The following is an 18,728-nucleotide window of genomic DNA, read 5'->3' on the forward strand; positions in this document are numbered from 1 at the left end:
TTATGTATTCCTTAAAGCAGCTCTATAACAATTGAGATGGGTGCCATGTGCCATGGAGTGATGAATCCACTAAAGTTTTTATGATTTCCTCAAGGGTACGCTAACTTTGGTAGGACCAATGTAGCTAACTTAAATGTACAGGAGTTATATAATGCATGTTACAGAAATATAGTACATAAAACATATAAGTTCACATTATATGCGGTAGTAACATTGGCTAATGTTATTAATGAAATAAACTAACCCACTGAAACAGAATTTCCATACATATGTTAATTATGACATAAATATATATTATCACTATTACCAAAATTTCAAAGGTATCACTATTTTTAACACTCTTTACCATATTATTTAGCTCCTATTTTAGAAAGGCTTGCTGATGTTTTTAAATTTAAACTCTTAACCTCACACATAAATTCCGTCTGCTGTATTACATTAGTTACCTGACCTTTGCTTTAAAAACCTCAGTCTTTCATTCCCCTTCCCTCTTTTTTTTAGGTGGCTTTGATTCTAAAAAAAAAATTCCGCTTATTGAGATGAAATCTGATGTCTTTTGCTCTAAGAATGCTCCTTTTTCTGCCCTGTGCCTAAACGTGAACTCTGTTCTTTCTTACCATTTGATTATGTCAGATGCCAGCCATCATGCTCCCTCAAAGTCTTCTCCTCCCATCCTAGGTGGACTCTTCTGAATTTTCATAAAGTGGGTGACAGCTTTAAATAAAACATGTAGTCACTAAATAAGTACAGCATGCCAGATATTCCCTGACCACTGCTTGGAATGAGGACTTACTATTTGTCTCTTGACAAAATAGTGTTTCATAGCTCTTTTCTGAGTTCTCAGAGCACACAGTTATATGAACTGAAATTTACATTCTCTAGATCATCTTATTTTTATTTAGCTCTTAGTAATTTGAAAATATTTTAGCTTTGCTACATCCAAAGAGTTTTTCTGTCAAATAATTGCCTGGCAAATAATGTTTCTTTCTTTTCAACACCACAAAGGCTTCCCTTAAACTGCTTTATTAACCTGTAATTCTCCTGACCAAACTCCAATCTTGAGTAATCTCTATTCTTTTTCTACCCTGTATCACACTATTTTGGTACACTTACATTTATGTTTTTAAATGTTAAGTAATTTTCTTTCTCATAAATTTTGCAAAGATCTCATTCCATTGCAAGATAAAATCATTGTCATCATTCTGTGTTTTTAAAATTTACCCTGTTTTAGATAATGACCATTTATGAACCAATGACTCGCCTGTATGATTGGGTGACTAGCCATGGAACTTCAAATAAGTTGCTTAACCTCTCTGTGCCTTGGGTTCATTTTATGCAGAAGATTAGGTAGAATAATTTCAGCCGTGTTTTCCTGCTCAGATTTATTGCCTAAAAGTTCATCTACAGACACACCTGAATGTCCTGGTAATGATGTGGAAGTGAATAATCTCAGTAAGTTTTTTTTTTAAGAAAAGAGGCTTAAAAAAATTATTTGAGCTTTGCAACTTGATGTTATAAGATACAAATAGATAGTAAAATGGTTACTACAGTGGAGCAAATCAACATATCCATCATATCACATAATTACTTTTATTTGACAACAAGAGCAGTTAAAACCTATTTAACGAAAATCTCTAATACAGTACATTTTAATTAGCTATAGTCCTCATTATTGTGCTTCAGTCTCTACTCTCTAGACTTTGTCATCCTGCATATCTGCTACTTTGTATCCTTTGAATATATCTCCTTATTTTCTCTTTCTCCTCCTTCCTCTCTTCCCCCACCCCATAACCATAACTACTGGTTTGTTCTCTTTGTATATTTGACCTTGACCTATTTTTGTTTCTGTGGGTTTTGTTTTTTGTTTGTTTTTTTGGGGGGTGGGGGTGGGGGAGACCTGGAGGCCATTATGCTTAGTGAAATGAGCCAGACACAGAAAGAAAAATATTGCATCATCTCACTTATATGTGGAATTGTGAAAAAGAAACATTTTTTTAAATGCCACAGAGAGAATCCAGTTTATAATTAAAGCTTCCAAAGTTTCTTATGTCTTTTCTTCAGACCTATTCCTGGAAAGTTTGAAAAGAATGTGATCTTATGCCCCATACTGGAGGGCATTAGTCTTTTTTTTTTGTCAAAAAACTTTATTGAAATTGAATTAAGACATCATAATGAAAGCTCATTTAAAAACCTACTTAAGCGAAAAGTACTTTTCTAAAATAGGTTATGTTTGATGTAATTTAATAAATAAAAATGGACAGATTCAGAAATTTCTCATGTATAGGTAATAATTTGGGTAATTGAATAATTGTTTACTGGAATTATGCTAATGGTGCTAAGAATGACTTGAAACCATGTTATGTGAGGTTTATTAAGGATATCATGCACGTGTTGCTTGCTTGCATGTATTACTCTTGTGATTTGCTAAAAAGGGAAGCATATGCTTGAATAATATGTTCTCGTGCTGAGAGACTTAATTATTTTTCATGATGGGTTCCAGCTGAAAAGAGAATGTTTCACAAATTGGCAACAGCATGAATTTATATTGTCAGCTAGTACACTCTGCTAGCCTGTGTCACCAGATGCTGCTTCTCTTCTATACCCCTTATAACAATGTGTGCCATCACTTTATAAGCATCTGCTACAGTAGTTCGGAAGAATTTCCCTTGAGACATATTAGGAATTGTCTACCCAGTTAAGTTTAAGCTACACATCTCAAGTTATGGAGAATCTGTGAAGAAAGAACCTTCACATCTGGGTTTTTTGTTTGTTTGTTTATTGTTTTGTTTTTTTAATTAACTGTGTTATTACTTGGAAACTGGAGTTATATTATCCAGTGTGGTAGCTACTATCCACATGTGGCTATTGAGTCCTTAAAATATATCTACTGTGGTTTTGTAATATGTATGAAATATGTGAAATATAATAATTGTTTATTTATTACATAGAAATGAATTGATATTTTTATACATAGGTTATGTATATTGTTAAAAATCATTTCACCTAGCTTTAAAAAAAAAGCTTTTTAAAAAGATGTAGCTATTAGAAAAGGTAGATTGTATTAGTGGCACACATTATATTTCTCTTGGACTACACACTGATTTATTAGAGTGGTTGATTACTTGTGGATCAGAATAACCAAATATGAGTAGCCTCAAATTTTAAGCGAAGTTTAATTAACTTTATATAAAGTATCTTTTCATTTAGAAATTTTTACATACTATCCTCTATGTATATCATGATTATTTCTACTCCAAAGCTGTGCTTATTTTGTTTTCTATGCCTGGATTAACAAAACACCTGCCCCCAACTTCTGCCCCATTCATTTTAATGTGTCTATACTTGAAGATTTCCTGAAAATCTCAGACCATTTTATGAAACGAGTCTTCTGGTCTTGCCCACTCCACATTCATATCCTCCTTCTCTGAATTTATTTTTGCAACTACAAAGTGTGTAAGAAAGCTAACACTTAATTCACGTATCTCTCATCTTTAAAAGTTGTGTTTCTTAGTTTAGAAACATTTTGAGGAGGGAGGATAGGTTCTTCTTCTGTTTTCCTAAAATGATCATCTTCAATACACAGCAAACTACTAGTGGACAATTGGTTAATGTCCCCTTTATGAGCTGGAACATTAGTCATTCTTCCAGCTTCCTGGTACCCTGACAGATACTACTAACACTACAAAACATAGGTTTATGATATATGATTATCTTTTGGTCGAGCCAATTTTTAAGTGGTGCCTTAGAGAATGAAAACTAATGATACTTTAATAAAAACCAAGGAAATTCACTTTTGCCTTGTTGTTGTTGTTGTTGTTGTTTTTTAACTCTGTAATGGTCTTCTTTGTACTTTTTATCTCTAATGTATCCCTTTTTACTTAAAAAAATGGCCTTTGAATGTTCAGGATGATGCGCGCCAACTCTTCGTGCTAGCTGGAGCTGCTGAAGAAGGCTTTATGACTGCAGAACTTGCTGGAGTTATAAAGAGATTGTGGAAAGATAGTGGTGTACAAGCCTGTTTCAACAGATCCCGAGAGTACCAGCTTAATGATTCTGCAGCATAGTAAGTAATCATAACTTCAGAACTAAACTATCATGAATAATTACTTGCAAATCAAATATACCTCCAAGTCAATTTTATTGCAGAATTGGCTGACACATTCTTGAACAACTTAGATTATTCAAGATGACAGTATTTTAAAACTTTATCTGTCTATGTGTGTTGTGTGTGTGTGTGTATAGATAGATAGATAGCAATGATATTTCCTATATATTCAATAGTGTCTCAAGACTCATGCTATGTAACTCTAATTGAAACATGCAGAATGGTCAAGAAAGTAATTGGAACTCTGAATTGGGTTATATTTCTAATTTACTTTGAGCTATCTTAATGAGAGTATAACTGATTTGAGTTCTTTTCATTGTGCTAGTAGTGCCTAAGAAGTGTTACTTGTTCAATGACAGGTACTGTGAGTAGTGATTTTTTGAAGGCATGCAAGGTGACTCCAAGATATTTTTCACTAAGTAAAATAGCTCTGTATATGAAAATTGTCAATTGGCTGTGTACCCTGTTGTATTTGATACTGTTTCCAGATATTTAAGTACAGATTTTTGGAAGAAAAATCTGCCCTGATTTTTCAGGTGGTAGCCCCAGAAAGTTTGCAAAGCAAGTTGTGATAAAACCTAATCAGGGGGACTGGGTGAGGTGGCTCATTGCTTGTAATCCCAGCACTTTGGGAAGACAAGATGGGCAGAACACTTGAGAAGTTCAAGACCAGCCTGGGCAATCTAGCGAGACCCTCATCTCTACAAAAAATACAAAAATTAGCCAGACTTGGTGGTGCACACCTGTGGTCCCATATGTTGTGTGATTTAGTGTGTTTATATAAGAAATAATGAATATTTTATCACCGACGTCAATCTTTATAACCTGTATAAAAAAATCTACATTTTAACATTTTACACTAATACACATTAACCATATATATTATGCGGTTTATACATGTATATATAACATATACACATAGAATATGTATCATATTCCAAATAGTATCATACCCTATACAAAGAGATATTTCTTGACACACCGAGTTGGTCCTTGCTTTCCAGTTTTAGATACTCCTAATACAATGTACTTTTTCTTCAGCTTTACATTTATTTTGAGATTATTTTATTTCTGTTTATGTTGTGAATATTTGATTGTTTTCTGTCTCTGCCATTATGTTGTAAATTCGGTAATGTGTTTTTACCTAATATTGTATTCCCATAGCCTGACACAGTCATCACTCAATATGATCTTGTTTAATAATGAATGAATTAATAAACCAGACATCACAGAAGCTAGAAGACAAATTAGAAAAAATACTTAGAGGAAGAACACAACTCTTAAACCATATTTGCTTTGACACCACCAGCATCTGCAAAGATTTAAGCGGGAATCACTATTATGAGAAGATTGCTTTGAGTTGAGCTCACCAAAAGGAGCTCTTTCAATAATTAAGGGGTGCTACTTGGGAATAACAGATCGAAGTTCTCTTTCTCACCATGTGGGGAAACTTCCAGACCCTCTCAGTCTCTTGTCCAAGACCTTCTCTCCTGTGCACACTACTTGAACATGAGTTAACAAAAACGTAGGCCAGGCCTGATGGCTCATGCCCTTTAATCCCAGCATTTTGGGAGGCTGAGGTGAGAGGATCAGTTGAGCTCAGGAATTCCAGACCAGCCTGGGCAACATACTGAGACCTTGTCTCTACAAAAAGTAAAAAAAAATAAATAAATAACCAGGCATGTTGGTCCATGCCTGTAGTCCTAGCTACTTGAGAGGCTGAGGCAGGAGTATCGCCCAACCCCAAAAGGTTAAGGCTGTAGTGAGCCATGACTCTGCCACTGCATTCTAGTCTGGTTGACAGAGCAAGACCATGTCTCAAAGAAAAAAAAATCAAAATTACAAAATGAAAAATACGTTGCTTTGGTTTTTCATTATTTTATTTCTAGTGTGTGACCTTAAGATGGCACTAATGTGGCTTTTTTTTAGGAATGAAGAAAGTCATAGAAACATTTTTCTCCATAGTGATTAGAGGGCATCTTGATTTATGAGTTCTTGACTAGGGATGGTAAGATGTAGTCAGATTGCCCATTAGGACTGAGTAGCCACCAGTTCACACTTTATATTTGTAATCATTTAAAACAGTCAGAGTTTCTCACAGTGCCTGCTTTTCTTCTTTGTCTTACTGAAATACTATTTTTAGAGATTTTTTGAACTATAGCAGTTTTGAGCAAAGAAATCTGTGAGTAGTCAGAGTACATTTTAATTAAGAGTAGCTCATCATTTTAAAGAGGCAGTAAAATCTTGCCATAGCTTGTTTCATTTGTTAAATTGGATTTTCTTACAGTAAACATTTGGAATTAAAAGCACAGAGAAAGTACTGGAGGATTATCAACAATATGATAATAAGATTCTCTTAAATTCAGTAAATACAATACAGGTAACTCAAGCTGTCATCCCTCTATGTATTCTAGTATAATGAGCACATACATACCCTTAACTGTCTAAAAAATTTTTTTATTTCTACGTTATCAGTCACATTACAGCTCTCATAATAAAAACGCTGTGGTGATACTCTCTATATTCAGCTGACCTTAGGACTCATTCCAAACTCCTTATTTAAGGTTCTATATAGCTTACGAGTGGCCTTACTGTCCAAGAAAGAACATGCACCTGTTCCCATCTCCATACAGATTTACGGCTTCTCCTGGGGCAGTGTCATTCCTTTTTGCCCATCCCGTTATTTATGTTTCTGTTTACACCCCTTGCTATCCATGAATCCTTCTTTAATCACCTAGGTCCATATTAATCTCTCCATACTGCACTTTCTGTGAATTACTGACTGTACCATACAATTTGACAAAAAATTAACTTATTCTCTTACATTGAATGGTATGATACCACTACATTCTTATATCACAACATATATAGCACCAGTGGCAGAGAGTATTACATGAGTGACTAAAATGTGTATTGATTTTCAGAGCAGTAAAGGAGTATGTGCTGTTTTCCTGTATGTAACTTAAGACTGGTTGAAAAGAAACTCTTATTCAGCCTTTGGGTAGTTTTCATCACTACTTGCTCCAAAATTAAGATTTTAAAACTCTTCAATAAAAAAAGAGTGACGTCTGGATCTTAAACACAGTGCTATATCCAAAAAGTGTGATAAAGAATCTAAGAAACAAACTTACAGTGTGTATTCATTTTTTGTTGTTTTTTTTTTAAGCTAGTCTCTTTTCTTTGAATTACTAATAACTGTCTCTAAGAAATAAAGTACACATTTAAAAAATACTAAAAGAGCTTTGTGGTTGCAGAGGTGTAAACAGTTTTATTTCCTTTGGAGTTATATAAGATACAAGCTTAAACTGGTTTATATCTTTACTCAGAAATTTTAAACCTTTTATTGATTTGAAATTATTGCATGTATTGAAATGTGTTTTAATTTTTGTTTTGGATGATCTTTATTGGCTGTATTTACTATTAACATGTTCTGTTTAATGTTTTCAGCTATTTGAATGACTTGGACAGAATAGCTCAACCAAATTATATCCCGACTCAACAAGATGTTCTTAGAACTAGAGTGAAGACTACAGGAATTGTTGAAACCCATTTTACTTTCAAAGATCTTCATTTTAAGTGAGTAGCTTTGAAACATATGATTTCTAAATTTAGATATAAAACATATTGCTTTAGAAATAAAAGGTATTTAAAAAACACCATAAAAACCCTAGAAGAAGAACTAGCCAAAACCATTCAGGACATAGGCATAGGCAAGGACTTCATGACTAAAACACCAAAAACATTGGCAACAAAAGCCAAAATAGACAAATGAGAGCTAATTAAACTCCAGAGCTTCTATACAGCAAAAGAAACAATCATTAGAGTGAACTGGCAACCAACAGAAAGGGAAAAAAATTTTGCAATCTACCCATCTGACAAAGGGCTAATATCCAGAATCTACAAAGAACTAAAACAGATTTACAAGAAAAAAGAAACAAACCCATCCAAAAGTGGGAGAAGGATATGAACAGACACTTTTCAAAAGAAGACATTTATGAGGCCAACAAACATATGAAAAAATGCTCATCATCACTGATTATTAAAGAAATGCAAATCAAAACCACATTGAGATACCATCTCATGCCAGTTAGAATGATGATCATTAAAAAAATCTGGAGACAACAGATGCTGGAGAGGATGTGGAGAAATAAGAACACTTTCCACTGTTGGTGGGAACGTAAACTAGTTCAGCCATTGTGGAAGACAGTGTGGCGCTTCCTTAAGGACCTAGAAATAGAAATTCCATTTGACCCAGCAATCCCATATACCCAAAGGATTATAAATCATTTTATTATAAAGGCACATGCACACATATGTTCATTGCAGCACTGTTTACAATAGCAAAGACTTGGAACCAACCCAAATGCCCATTGACAATAGACTGGACTAGGAAAATGTGGCATATATACATCGTGGAATACTATGCAGCCATAAAAAATGATGAGGTCATGCCCTTTATAGGGACATGGATGAATCTGGAAACCATCATTCTCAGCAGGCTGACACAAGAACAGAAAATCAAACACCACATGTTCTCATTCATAGGCAGTTGTTGAACAATGAGAACACAGGGACACAGGGAGGGGAGCATCACACACTGGGGTCTGTTGGTGGGGCCAAGGGAGGGATAGCATGGTGGGAGGTGGGTGGGGAGGTCGGGGAAGGATAACATGGAAAAGCGCCAGATGTAGGTGATGGGGTGATGGAGGCAGCAAACCACATTGCCATGTGTGTACCTATGCAATAATCCTGCATGATCTGCACATGTACCTCAGAACCTAAAGTGCAATAAAAAAATAAATAAATAAAAGGTATAATAAAAGTTTACAGCATTTTTACAGTTGGTAATTACAGTTAGAAAAAAACTTTTTTCAGATGATTGGACCAAAGAATTTTTGGGTTAAAGAAGTCAAAAAAAGCATTCCTGAGAGGAATATTTAAAAATATTTTTAAGAAAAACTAGCCAGGCGAATTCCTTTTCGCCTGTAGTTTTTACAGTGACTCAGATAAAGTAGTTTTTGGCTTTTGTTTCTAAACAGAAAATTCTGCTCTGATATACTGTGTTTTCATTAAGTGTTGCCATCTATTACGTAAAAAGAGAGCAAGTTTTACAGATAGCATAAATGCTTATTTATAGAAATGTTAAGAAAGAAGAGCACCTTTAAAATTTTTTTCATGAAAAGTTTTCTTTCATGGAACGTATCTTCCCTATGAAGGAGCTAGTTTATGCATTATTTCATGATGAGAAATATTCATTTAATTTAAGGTGTACTGAGTATCAGCTTAGTGAGATCTGTGCAGAAAAACACTGAATTGTAGCCTTTATAAATGCAAGGGCTCTTGGAGTGCATGTTCTAGTTCCCTCATTTTATGATGAACCAGGTTCAGGAAGGTTTAGTAAAACATCACATTCGAATTTACAAAACCGCTTTTCTTTTTTTCCATTAAATTACAGTTTCCAAGGTATGAGGAAAGTTGTTGGACTTAAACGCGACCGAATATAATGTTTTCGTTTGCAGATTCTTGTTTTATCTCTACAGCCTTCATGGTCAGTTACTTTAATCTGTTTCCCTTCCAGGTCATCTGCTAGTGATTACTATAACTTTCTTCTTCTAAAATGCTCCACTTACGCATTTCATTGTTCACTAAAACAAAATTGCCTAAATTAAGTCTATACTGTTATTCATCATTTCTTAAAGTAATAATTAAATCATGGAAAAAGAAATTATGTAGCCTGTATAAAGATACATACATTAATAACATCACAGGATGGTCTACTGAAACAAAACTGTATTTTCATAGAAATCTAAGACCACTGTAGTGTTACTTGATGTAAAAAATTCCAATTAAAAAATGCAGATGTTTCTTTTTTGCTTCTTAGTATTATTTGTTTCAGTACATTGAATCTAAATAAAGAGGTTGGCAGAGGTTCTTTTTTTTAAATCTGCTAGTTTTTTATAATTCACATTTATTTAAAATGTCACATGTCCTAAGTGCCAGTTGAGTGTTCAGTTGAAGGAACACCAGACATTTCCAAACACAAAGCCCTTGATCAGTGTTGGGAGGACCATCTGAAGTCAGTGCCTAATTTTTATGAATTCACTAGTAAATAGTCCTGGTGCAAATAATAAAAATGCTAGAATTAAATGAGTGGTAGACTTACAGATGTTGTTGTTGTTCTTTTAAGTTTAACGGGTAGGGATTTTTCTGTTTGTTTTTAACCCAACAAGGTTAAGATTGATTTTAAGGAAGATTGCCACTGCAGTCATGGGCATCAGTTAGATCCCATCTCACAGCTGCCGAGCTTTATAGATACATTGACCCAAATTGAGCACATTCCAGTTGTCACCACAGAAAATTGGATTAGAGAAGGTGTTTATGATCTGTTTTTCAAGGAAAATTTTAATATTTTATGTTTTTCTAAATTTCAGCTTTTAAATACAATGAAGGATTAGATAAATCATTTATCAGTTTGTGATTTTTTTAAGATTATGTTTAGTGGAGGTTTTTGGTTTCTTTGTAGAAATTCACTCTTTACAAAACTGTGTATATATCTCCTTAACCCAACTCCATCCCCACAATACCAAGAAGAATTTTTTTAAAAAAAGATTACAAAAGCAAAAATAACAATAAACTGTTATGTCATTCTGTTTGCCAAAAAGTAATTTATCTACATTTGGTTTGCAAACGGAGTGTCCCATATCTTTATTGAAATTATTTTGTCTTTTTTTTCATTAAAAATTACATGGTTCAACATAATCGTTCTGAATAAATCTTTACTATGAATTATGGATTAGGCTTTGCTTCAGTTAACTCTATTGCTCTGAAATGGTCATGATAATAAAGCAGAATTTCTAAAATCATTTTGGAAAAAAGGTTTCTTGTGAAAGAAAAATTATCAGTTCACCTCAAAAAAAAAGCTCACTGTTATAGTTAGTGAGCACTGTTAAATTATATGCAATGATACTTCTGATTGCTTCCATAAGTATTTTAAATTTAATACATTTGTTACTATCACTTGCCACTGATATATCAGTAGTTCATGTAATTGAATTTACCAGAGAACTAAAGTTTTATTTCAGTTTTTTATGGCTACTTCTCCTGAAAAAACAAACATTAACCTGCTTTCTTAAACAAAGATCTAGGTCATAATTAACTTATGTGGCAACATTAGCTTTGTGCTTTAGTGCATGCTGTGGTTTTGCATATGCTTCCCCCACCCCTTTTCACTTTTTCTAAGAAAAGCCCTCGGTGGACATTTTATGCTGCTGTCGTTAACTCTTACTGAAAGCATTTACTTTCTTTTAGTCTGTTCATTACTATTTCTGTAATATCAAATAAACAAACTCAGTACTCTGATTTCAAGTAATCAGATATGTCTGAACTGGCGAATATTGTCATTTTATCTTAAAACTGTAAGAAGTCATTTTATTGACAAGGAAGTTCGCTTTTAGGTTGGGCCTTACAACTTTTTTTTTAAGTTAGTATACCTTAGATTCTGATTTTGGTTTTGCTCACTTTGTTTTAAATATTATGTTCTAAGGCAAACTTAAATTATGTTCAGGTAATGGCTTAAGTAGTCTCCCCTTATTTGAGGATACGTTCCAAGAACCCCCTTGAATGCTTGCAACTGCTGAGTTACTGAACCCTGTATACACCATGTTTCTTCATAGGCATGCATACCTATGATAAAGTTTATAAATTCTGCACAGTAAGGGACTGACAACTAATACTAAAATAGAACAATCATAGCAACATGCTATAATTAAAAGTTATGTGAATGTGGTCTCGCTGTCTCAAAATACTGTAATATTTTTGGACCTTGGTTGACCACAGGTGACTGAAACTGCAGAGAGTGAAATCAGGAATAAGTGGGAACTACTGTATTTCTAAGCAATATTATCTCAGGAGAAAATGTGTGGAGCTGGAGTTAGCAAGTAAAGATTCTAGATCTAGGTTCCCCTATAATAAGTATTTGGGTAAACCTGGTTAAGCTTCTTAACAGGCTATTACAGTTTTGCTCTGTGTTAGAGGCTTAAAAATAAAATGAATTATTGCCTATGAAAAATGTTGTATAAGTGAGAACTCTATAAATGGTAATAAGCGGCAGTGGCAAATGTTAAAATCCGTTATTTGGTACTTAAGGCAGTCTGACTATATAAAATTCACTTTTCATCTTGGTCAGGTGCACTCTTAAACATTTATTTCAGAACCATACTTTCCACTTCCAGCCTAGATTTTTCAAACTTGTCATTTCAACATTCAGCAAATACTGGGATTCAGTAAAGTTGACACTCAGCATTATCCTTCCAGGAGGTTCATTTATCGTACTCCATTTAAGCTTCTTGGTTGAGGTTGATGTAATTTAGTTGCTGTTTTTATTTGCTGGCTTAAAGATAAACACAGGTTTGTCAGGAACCTCAGATAAACTTTGTCTTAATTTTGGATTTTAAATTCTGTTAAATTACTATCATTGCTACCATATGGTTTCAACTTTGCTTTTTATAGGTTAAATGAGCCTCAGATGAGTGAGAGCAGAAATGCATTTAGAATAATTCTACTGGGAACGCTTGAGTATGGTCATCTTGTGGTTTTTGGTTCTCTTCATATCGTAATCATTTGTTTAATTTTAACTGCTAAGTAAAATTTCAGTTTCACATTAAAAAAATTATTAGTATTAACAAATTCAAAATGAGGCAATACAGCATCATAATTTAAGAATTCTTATTATCCCGACTGTTTAGGTATTTATGGCCAGTGTCTGTGTGGATTATTTTGCTTTAATTAAAGAATCAGCAATTTCATTTTATTTTAATTTTTTTGCCAGATATAGAGTTAAAGCATGCTTTCTACCCTAAAATTATAATATGAGATAAATTTCTATTTCATTTCTATAGTACTATAAATGTGTTATGGATTTTGGAAGACAGCATCCAGTTTATGAGTTTGATATCCATATATGGTTAGCTAGCTTTGTACTGGTTGGTTTTGGTGAAGGTGTGTTAGATGCTAGTCTGAGGCATAAATCAGCACATCTCAGCAGGTCCAACATCTCCTTCCACTCCACCCTTCACAATCCCTAAGAAAACTCAAATTCATTTCCTATGTGATGTTGATTTAAACTCTCATTGTTTCATAGGAAAGAGAACATACTATATTTTTGCTCTTTTTTAATGGAAGTTCAGGACTTAACAGTATATAAAATAAGATATTTCTAATATAGGTGTAGAGGAATGAATAATGCTTGTACATTTTTATCTACCATTATATGGAAAACGAAAGTAGTGATAAAACTTAGTGTTTCCTCTGGTTGTTACCTTCATTTAGCTCTCTCTGAATTCCAACAAACTTAAGTAGTTTGATCATTTGTAATATCAGTTCTCAGTCATTGTTGCTTCTGGATTAATTAATTGGCTTGGGAATTAATTGATTCTCAAAATGATGGCACCCAGACTAGTAACATCTGACTCCTAATATTCTGAATCACACCAAAGTTTGCTAACCACTAGCTTAGACTTTGAGTTCTTTCCATGACCATTCTCTACCTATCATCCCATGTCCTCCTTCCCTGTGTGTGTCTGGTTCCATTTAGCTTATAGTTCATTTTTTAGTTTATCTCTTCCACTCTCATTTCACTATAAGCAGCAAAGAGGAAACTGTAGCCTTCTACACTTTGCTTGCAAATTTCCTCAGCTGAATGTTGAAGTTCATTACTTAGAAGTTGCACCTTCCACCAGTTCAGCCAGCTGTTTGCCGCTTTATAACAAGGACTATCTTTCCTGTAGTATATAATAACATGTTTTCATTTCCTTCTGAGGCCTCATTAAAAGCTCCTTTAACATTCATATATCTACCGACATTCTGTCCACAATGATACGTGTATTCTGGAAGACAACAGAAGCTTCTTTCCAGTTGTATTTCCATCTGAGCTCTTACGTCTTTCTCCCAATTTCTACCAGCAGTCTTTTCAAGACAATCTAGTTTTCCTGTCTGTCAAATGCTTAAATTTTCTTCCACCTCCTACATATTACCCAATTCTAAAGTCACTTCCATGTTTTTAGGTATTTGTTAGAGTAGCACCTCACTCTCAGTGCTAAAAGTTGTATCAGTCAGTATTCGCCAGAAAAACAGATCCATTAGGTTATGTTTATTTAAAGGAATTGGTTTATGAGATTATGAAGGCTAGCAGGTCTGAAGTTTGTAGGGTAGGTCAGCAAATGTGGACATGAGTTGTCATGACGTTGTTGAAGAAGAATTACATTTTCTTCTGGGAAACCTCAGTTTTTGCCAGTTTTGGCCTGTAGAGTGATTGAGACCTGTTAAATTATTGAGGACAGTCTCCATTATTTAAAGTTAACTGATTATAGATGTTAACCATTTCTATAAAATACCTTCACAGCAACATCTGAAGTGTTTGAATAAATAAAACCTAGATAAATGTATGATGGCGTAGCCAAGTTAACACACAGAACTATACCATCACAGAGAGAAAATGTGAGCTAGCGTCATTTGGGTTGTTATTTATATCCGTTATTGGATGGACAGGGTATATGTAACATCTAACCAGAGGAGTTATCTAAGATATGCTATCTTTTCAGTCAAGTTATTTTCAAATTGTGTTCCTGGGCATTTTAGCAAATGGTAACCCAATTTAAATCATTTTAATTTACTATCATTTATTTCATTCTTGTTAGATCTTTATTACCAGCTATGCTTTTTACATCTTAACTCTTTGATTTATTTTGTGGTAGAAACATTTTGTTATATTGCTTACCTGAATTTAATGAACAATTTACCAGCTAAGCCAAAAGAATGAAGCCCGCTTAAATGATGATAAAAGTAACAATACTAGTTGATGTACTCAGATTTGGTTTATAGGCCAGTACTGCTCTGTAGGGAAAATTCTTTTTGCCTGGGAATTAAATAGGAACTATTTTAATTAGTGCACCATCTAGATAAATGGAGCCTTTAAAAATGTACCAGTTCGCATAGTGTTTTCATTATATAAGTGGTTATTTCTAGGTTGCATAATGTAGTCTATGCAAATTTTAACTTTTGCTTAGCTTTATAAAGTCTTACAAGAGAAAAAGAATAGACTATTGTCTTTATATTGTTTGATTTTGCTGCTACTTTGTTCACTAACCTACAGTGGTTCACTATTGTATGTTAATATAAAAATTGAGGTTTTTTTCATTCTAAATGTTAAGGCCATTCAATAGGATCAGTCATTTATTTTATATTTCAGTTCTCTCATTTTGTAATGTATCATGATTTTACTTTTTATGCAAACCTGTTTTACCCTATCTGAATTTTATTTGCTTGCCCTACATTTTCTTACCTAGAATGATTTCTTCTTTACATCAAAGTACTGCTTATTACTTCTGAGCCAAAAGGACATATTGTAGTAGGAGGAGAGAAGGTCTCTGTTCTCTGCCTTCAATGTTCTGTGACTGTGGCAAATGGAATATTTACTCTTTGATTTCTGCATTCCCCAGTTGCTTCATGTGACTTCTCAGTGTTTACACATAGTGCAGTCCTTTCATTTGTGTTTGCTTTAATGTTCTAAGTGTTCTCATGTGTGTTAATGTCTAGTTTTTTTTTGAGGGTATTTTTTGTTTTTGCTTTTGTTTTAGAGATACCCTCCCTTCAATCAAAAACTTTAAAAACCAGTAGTTCTTTTTCCCCTTTTGAGAAGTCCAGTTTGTGACATTGTTTTCCTCCCATAAAGTCCTTCTCTCCTTCCTTTCATCACACATTTCCACAACTATTTGGAGCTTTTTTGTTAGCATTAAAGAACTCGGAGCTTTTTGAAGATTTAATGTGATGTCAACTTGTTTCTTCTCTTAACAGAATGTTTGATGTGGGAGGTCAGCGATCTGAGCGGAAGAAGTGGATTCATTGCTTCGAAGGAGTGACAGCGATCATCTTCTGTGTAGCACTGAGTGACTACGACCTGGTTCTAGCTGAAGATGAAGAAATGGCAAGTAGAACTACTTTAAGAGTTGAGCTTGAAACATGAAGAGCTGAAGATGCTGCCAAGAATTTTTCTGAGAAAAATTCTTAAGAAATTCTTTCTAATGTCTATAATAATTTTGAAGTAGAGGGTCTTTTCTCTAACTTTTCTATTTGTGTAATAAAAGAGAAATATACTAGAGAAGCACAGGTGGATCTTGAGGAAAAGGAAAACATGGAGAGTTAATGTCACCTCAACCCTGTAAGCTTAACGATGCATTTCTGTATCTAATATCTACATAGCAAATGGAAATATAGTTACATAGTAGTCCAAGGTTTCCTTTTCTTAATTTGTTACTTCTGTTGGTTTATTAAATCTTTAGTTTATGTTATGCTTTATTGCTGCCCTGTAATTTTTAGATATGTTTCGATGTACCATCAACATGGGGGAAATGTTTTTAAATAGAAATGTGTAAAACTTTGTCATTTTAAGTTAACTTTACTACGTAGTGGGGAAAAAGGAGTAGAAATGTCAGTTTTATACAGCTGACCCTTGAACAACAGGGGTTTAAGCTGCATAGGTCTACTTATATGAGATTTTTTTCAACTAAGCACATTAATGGGATGCGAAACCTGAGTATACAAAGAGCCAGCTTTTCCTATATAGCAGGTTTTCCAACTCCTGCACTTGAATATATGCAGATTTTGGTACCCTTGGGGGATTCTTGTACCAATCCCCCTGAGTATACTGAGGGACGATTGTATTTTCAAAAGCAAGTATATGAATTATAGTGCAGTAGGTGCAGTGCAACACCACACGTTCATTTCTCTCATTTCAGCACTATAAAATGTATCAGTGCCCTCTTTGAGCACAGATCCTGGAAGGTCAAGAAACAGGAATTGGAAGTGTCCTTCCATTCCAGTATTTATATTTAATATAATATTTAGAGTATTGGACTAATTGGGTCTTAGCTTGTTCAACTTAATTTATTAATCTTTTAAAACCTTGATTTATCTTTTAATGGAAACTAAGATGAAATGAACTCTAGGACAATGCCATTTCTTTTCACATGTTCACACTTCACATCCCTAGATTGTAACGACCTGTAGCAGGATGTTCCCTGGCACAGTGCATGACATGAAATGGGCACTCAGCAAGTGAAAGTTGAATGCAAAAAGTGATGAAAGTTGATTAGACACTTATCTCACCTAAAGTGAAAGTGTGTTTGTTCTGAAATGGCAGAAATGTATTTTTGTGATATGTTATATATTTTTCAACAGACCAAACTCTGTTTTATTACAACACCTATTATTTTTTAAAATAGTCCTCAAAAATCCTTGCTGTTAGTGACAAATTGTTTTTTTTTTCTGTTACAGAATCGAATGCATGAAAGCATGAAGTTGTTCGACAGCATATGTAACAACAAGTGGTTTACAGATACATCTATTATACTTTTTCTAAACAAGAAGGATCTCTTTGAAGAAAAAATCAAAAAGAGCCCTCTCACTATATGCTATCCGGAATATGCAGGTATCTTACTTTTCTGGGAATAACTTGTCAAGTTACATATTTCTAAGTGAAACTTCCCCTAAGGCAAGAATTCAGTAGTTAATTTGAATCTATTGGCCTAGTGATTCTTAAAACTTTAAGGGATATTATTTATCAAAGTTCATTTGACCACAGATATTTCCTTAAGATGTGGATGAAATTACTGAACATAATGTATTCATTGTATGGAAAAGCTGTTAGATAATTTTTAGTGATGACTGTAAGTTAAAATACTATCTTTTTAAATCCAGTTAACAGATTTTACGTCAGGTACTGTGTGGTGTACAATGAATAAGACATGTCTCTGTTCACCGTCTAATCTCAAAACAGACACACTTAAACAACAAGCAATAGCAGTGCAATCTACTGCTAAAATAGAACATGAACATTGTTGTAAGGGGGAAAATAAAGATGGAATCGGTGACGCAGAACTCTTCTAGAAAGGCAGGCAAGGTTTCACAAGAAGCCTGATTTGGTAATGAGACTGTTAATGGTAACTTTAATTTTACTACGATGGAAAATTCCCTTGAGTGAGAAAGGTAGACCTGAAGTACAGTCCTCACTTTTCCATAATTAGCTTTTTGATCTTGACCAAGGCAGTTAGTTCACCTAGGTCTCAGTATTTCATCTGTGCAGTCAGGAGTTGGGCTGAAACATTGGTTTTAGTTCAGTTCCTTGGAGCACCTCCTGGGTTGCTGTTGAAGGTGGAGATGAGGGAGGGAACAGAACTAATTACTGCCCCCCCCACCCACCACCTTATCACTCTTTCATTAGAGCAGAGTAACTCAGTTTTCATCTGGTTTACGTATCGAGCGGAGTAAGATTTTATTTTAGTGAAGAGCACTCAATATGCCTTAAAAAACAGGGAGTTTGTCTATCATTGGTTTATCTCCAAACCTAGATAGTTGGAAGTGTTTACTTACTCTCACCCCACTCCTCCTTTTTTTTTAAACGTCTCAAAAATTGGTTTCTTCATAAACAAAATTTTCCTCAGTCTTGTGTTGAGTAAATTGTAAGATGAGTATTTACTGCCATTTACAGGAAATGTTAAGACAATACTGTGATGTCAGTGCTCTGGTATCCCCACCCATACAGATGAGAATACCAGGGGTTAATGAAGCC

The 18,728-nt window shown here is 34.1% G+C and overlaps 1 protein-coding gene across 1 annotated transcript in view; it reads left to right on the forward strand.

The window, feature by feature from the left end:
* Positions 1–18,728, forward strand: part of GNAI1 (G protein subunit alpha i1) — an 84,229-nt gene that overhangs the window by 60,129 nt on the left and 5,372 nt on the right. Inside the window, exons 4-7 of the mRNA XM_012466549.3 lie at positions 3,906–4,063; positions 7,553–7,681; positions 15,956–16,085; positions 17,435–17,588. Coding sequence (XP_012321972.1) covers positions 3,906–4,063; positions 7,553–7,681; positions 15,956–16,085; positions 17,435–17,588 — 571 coding nt within the window. The remainder of the gene's footprint in view (positions 1–3,905; positions 4,064–7,552; positions 7,682–15,955; positions 16,086–17,434; positions 17,589–18,728) is intronic.

The sequence above is a fragment of the Aotus nancymaae genome, unplaced genomic scaffold (genome assembly GCF_030222135.1).
Source record: "Aotus nancymaae isolate 86718 unplaced genomic scaffold, 86718_ANA_hifiasm-v0.15.2.pri h1tg000002l, whole genome shotgun sequence".
NCBI classification, from domain to species: Eukaryota; Metazoa; Chordata; class Mammalia; order Primates; family Aotidae; genus Aotus; species Aotus nancymaae.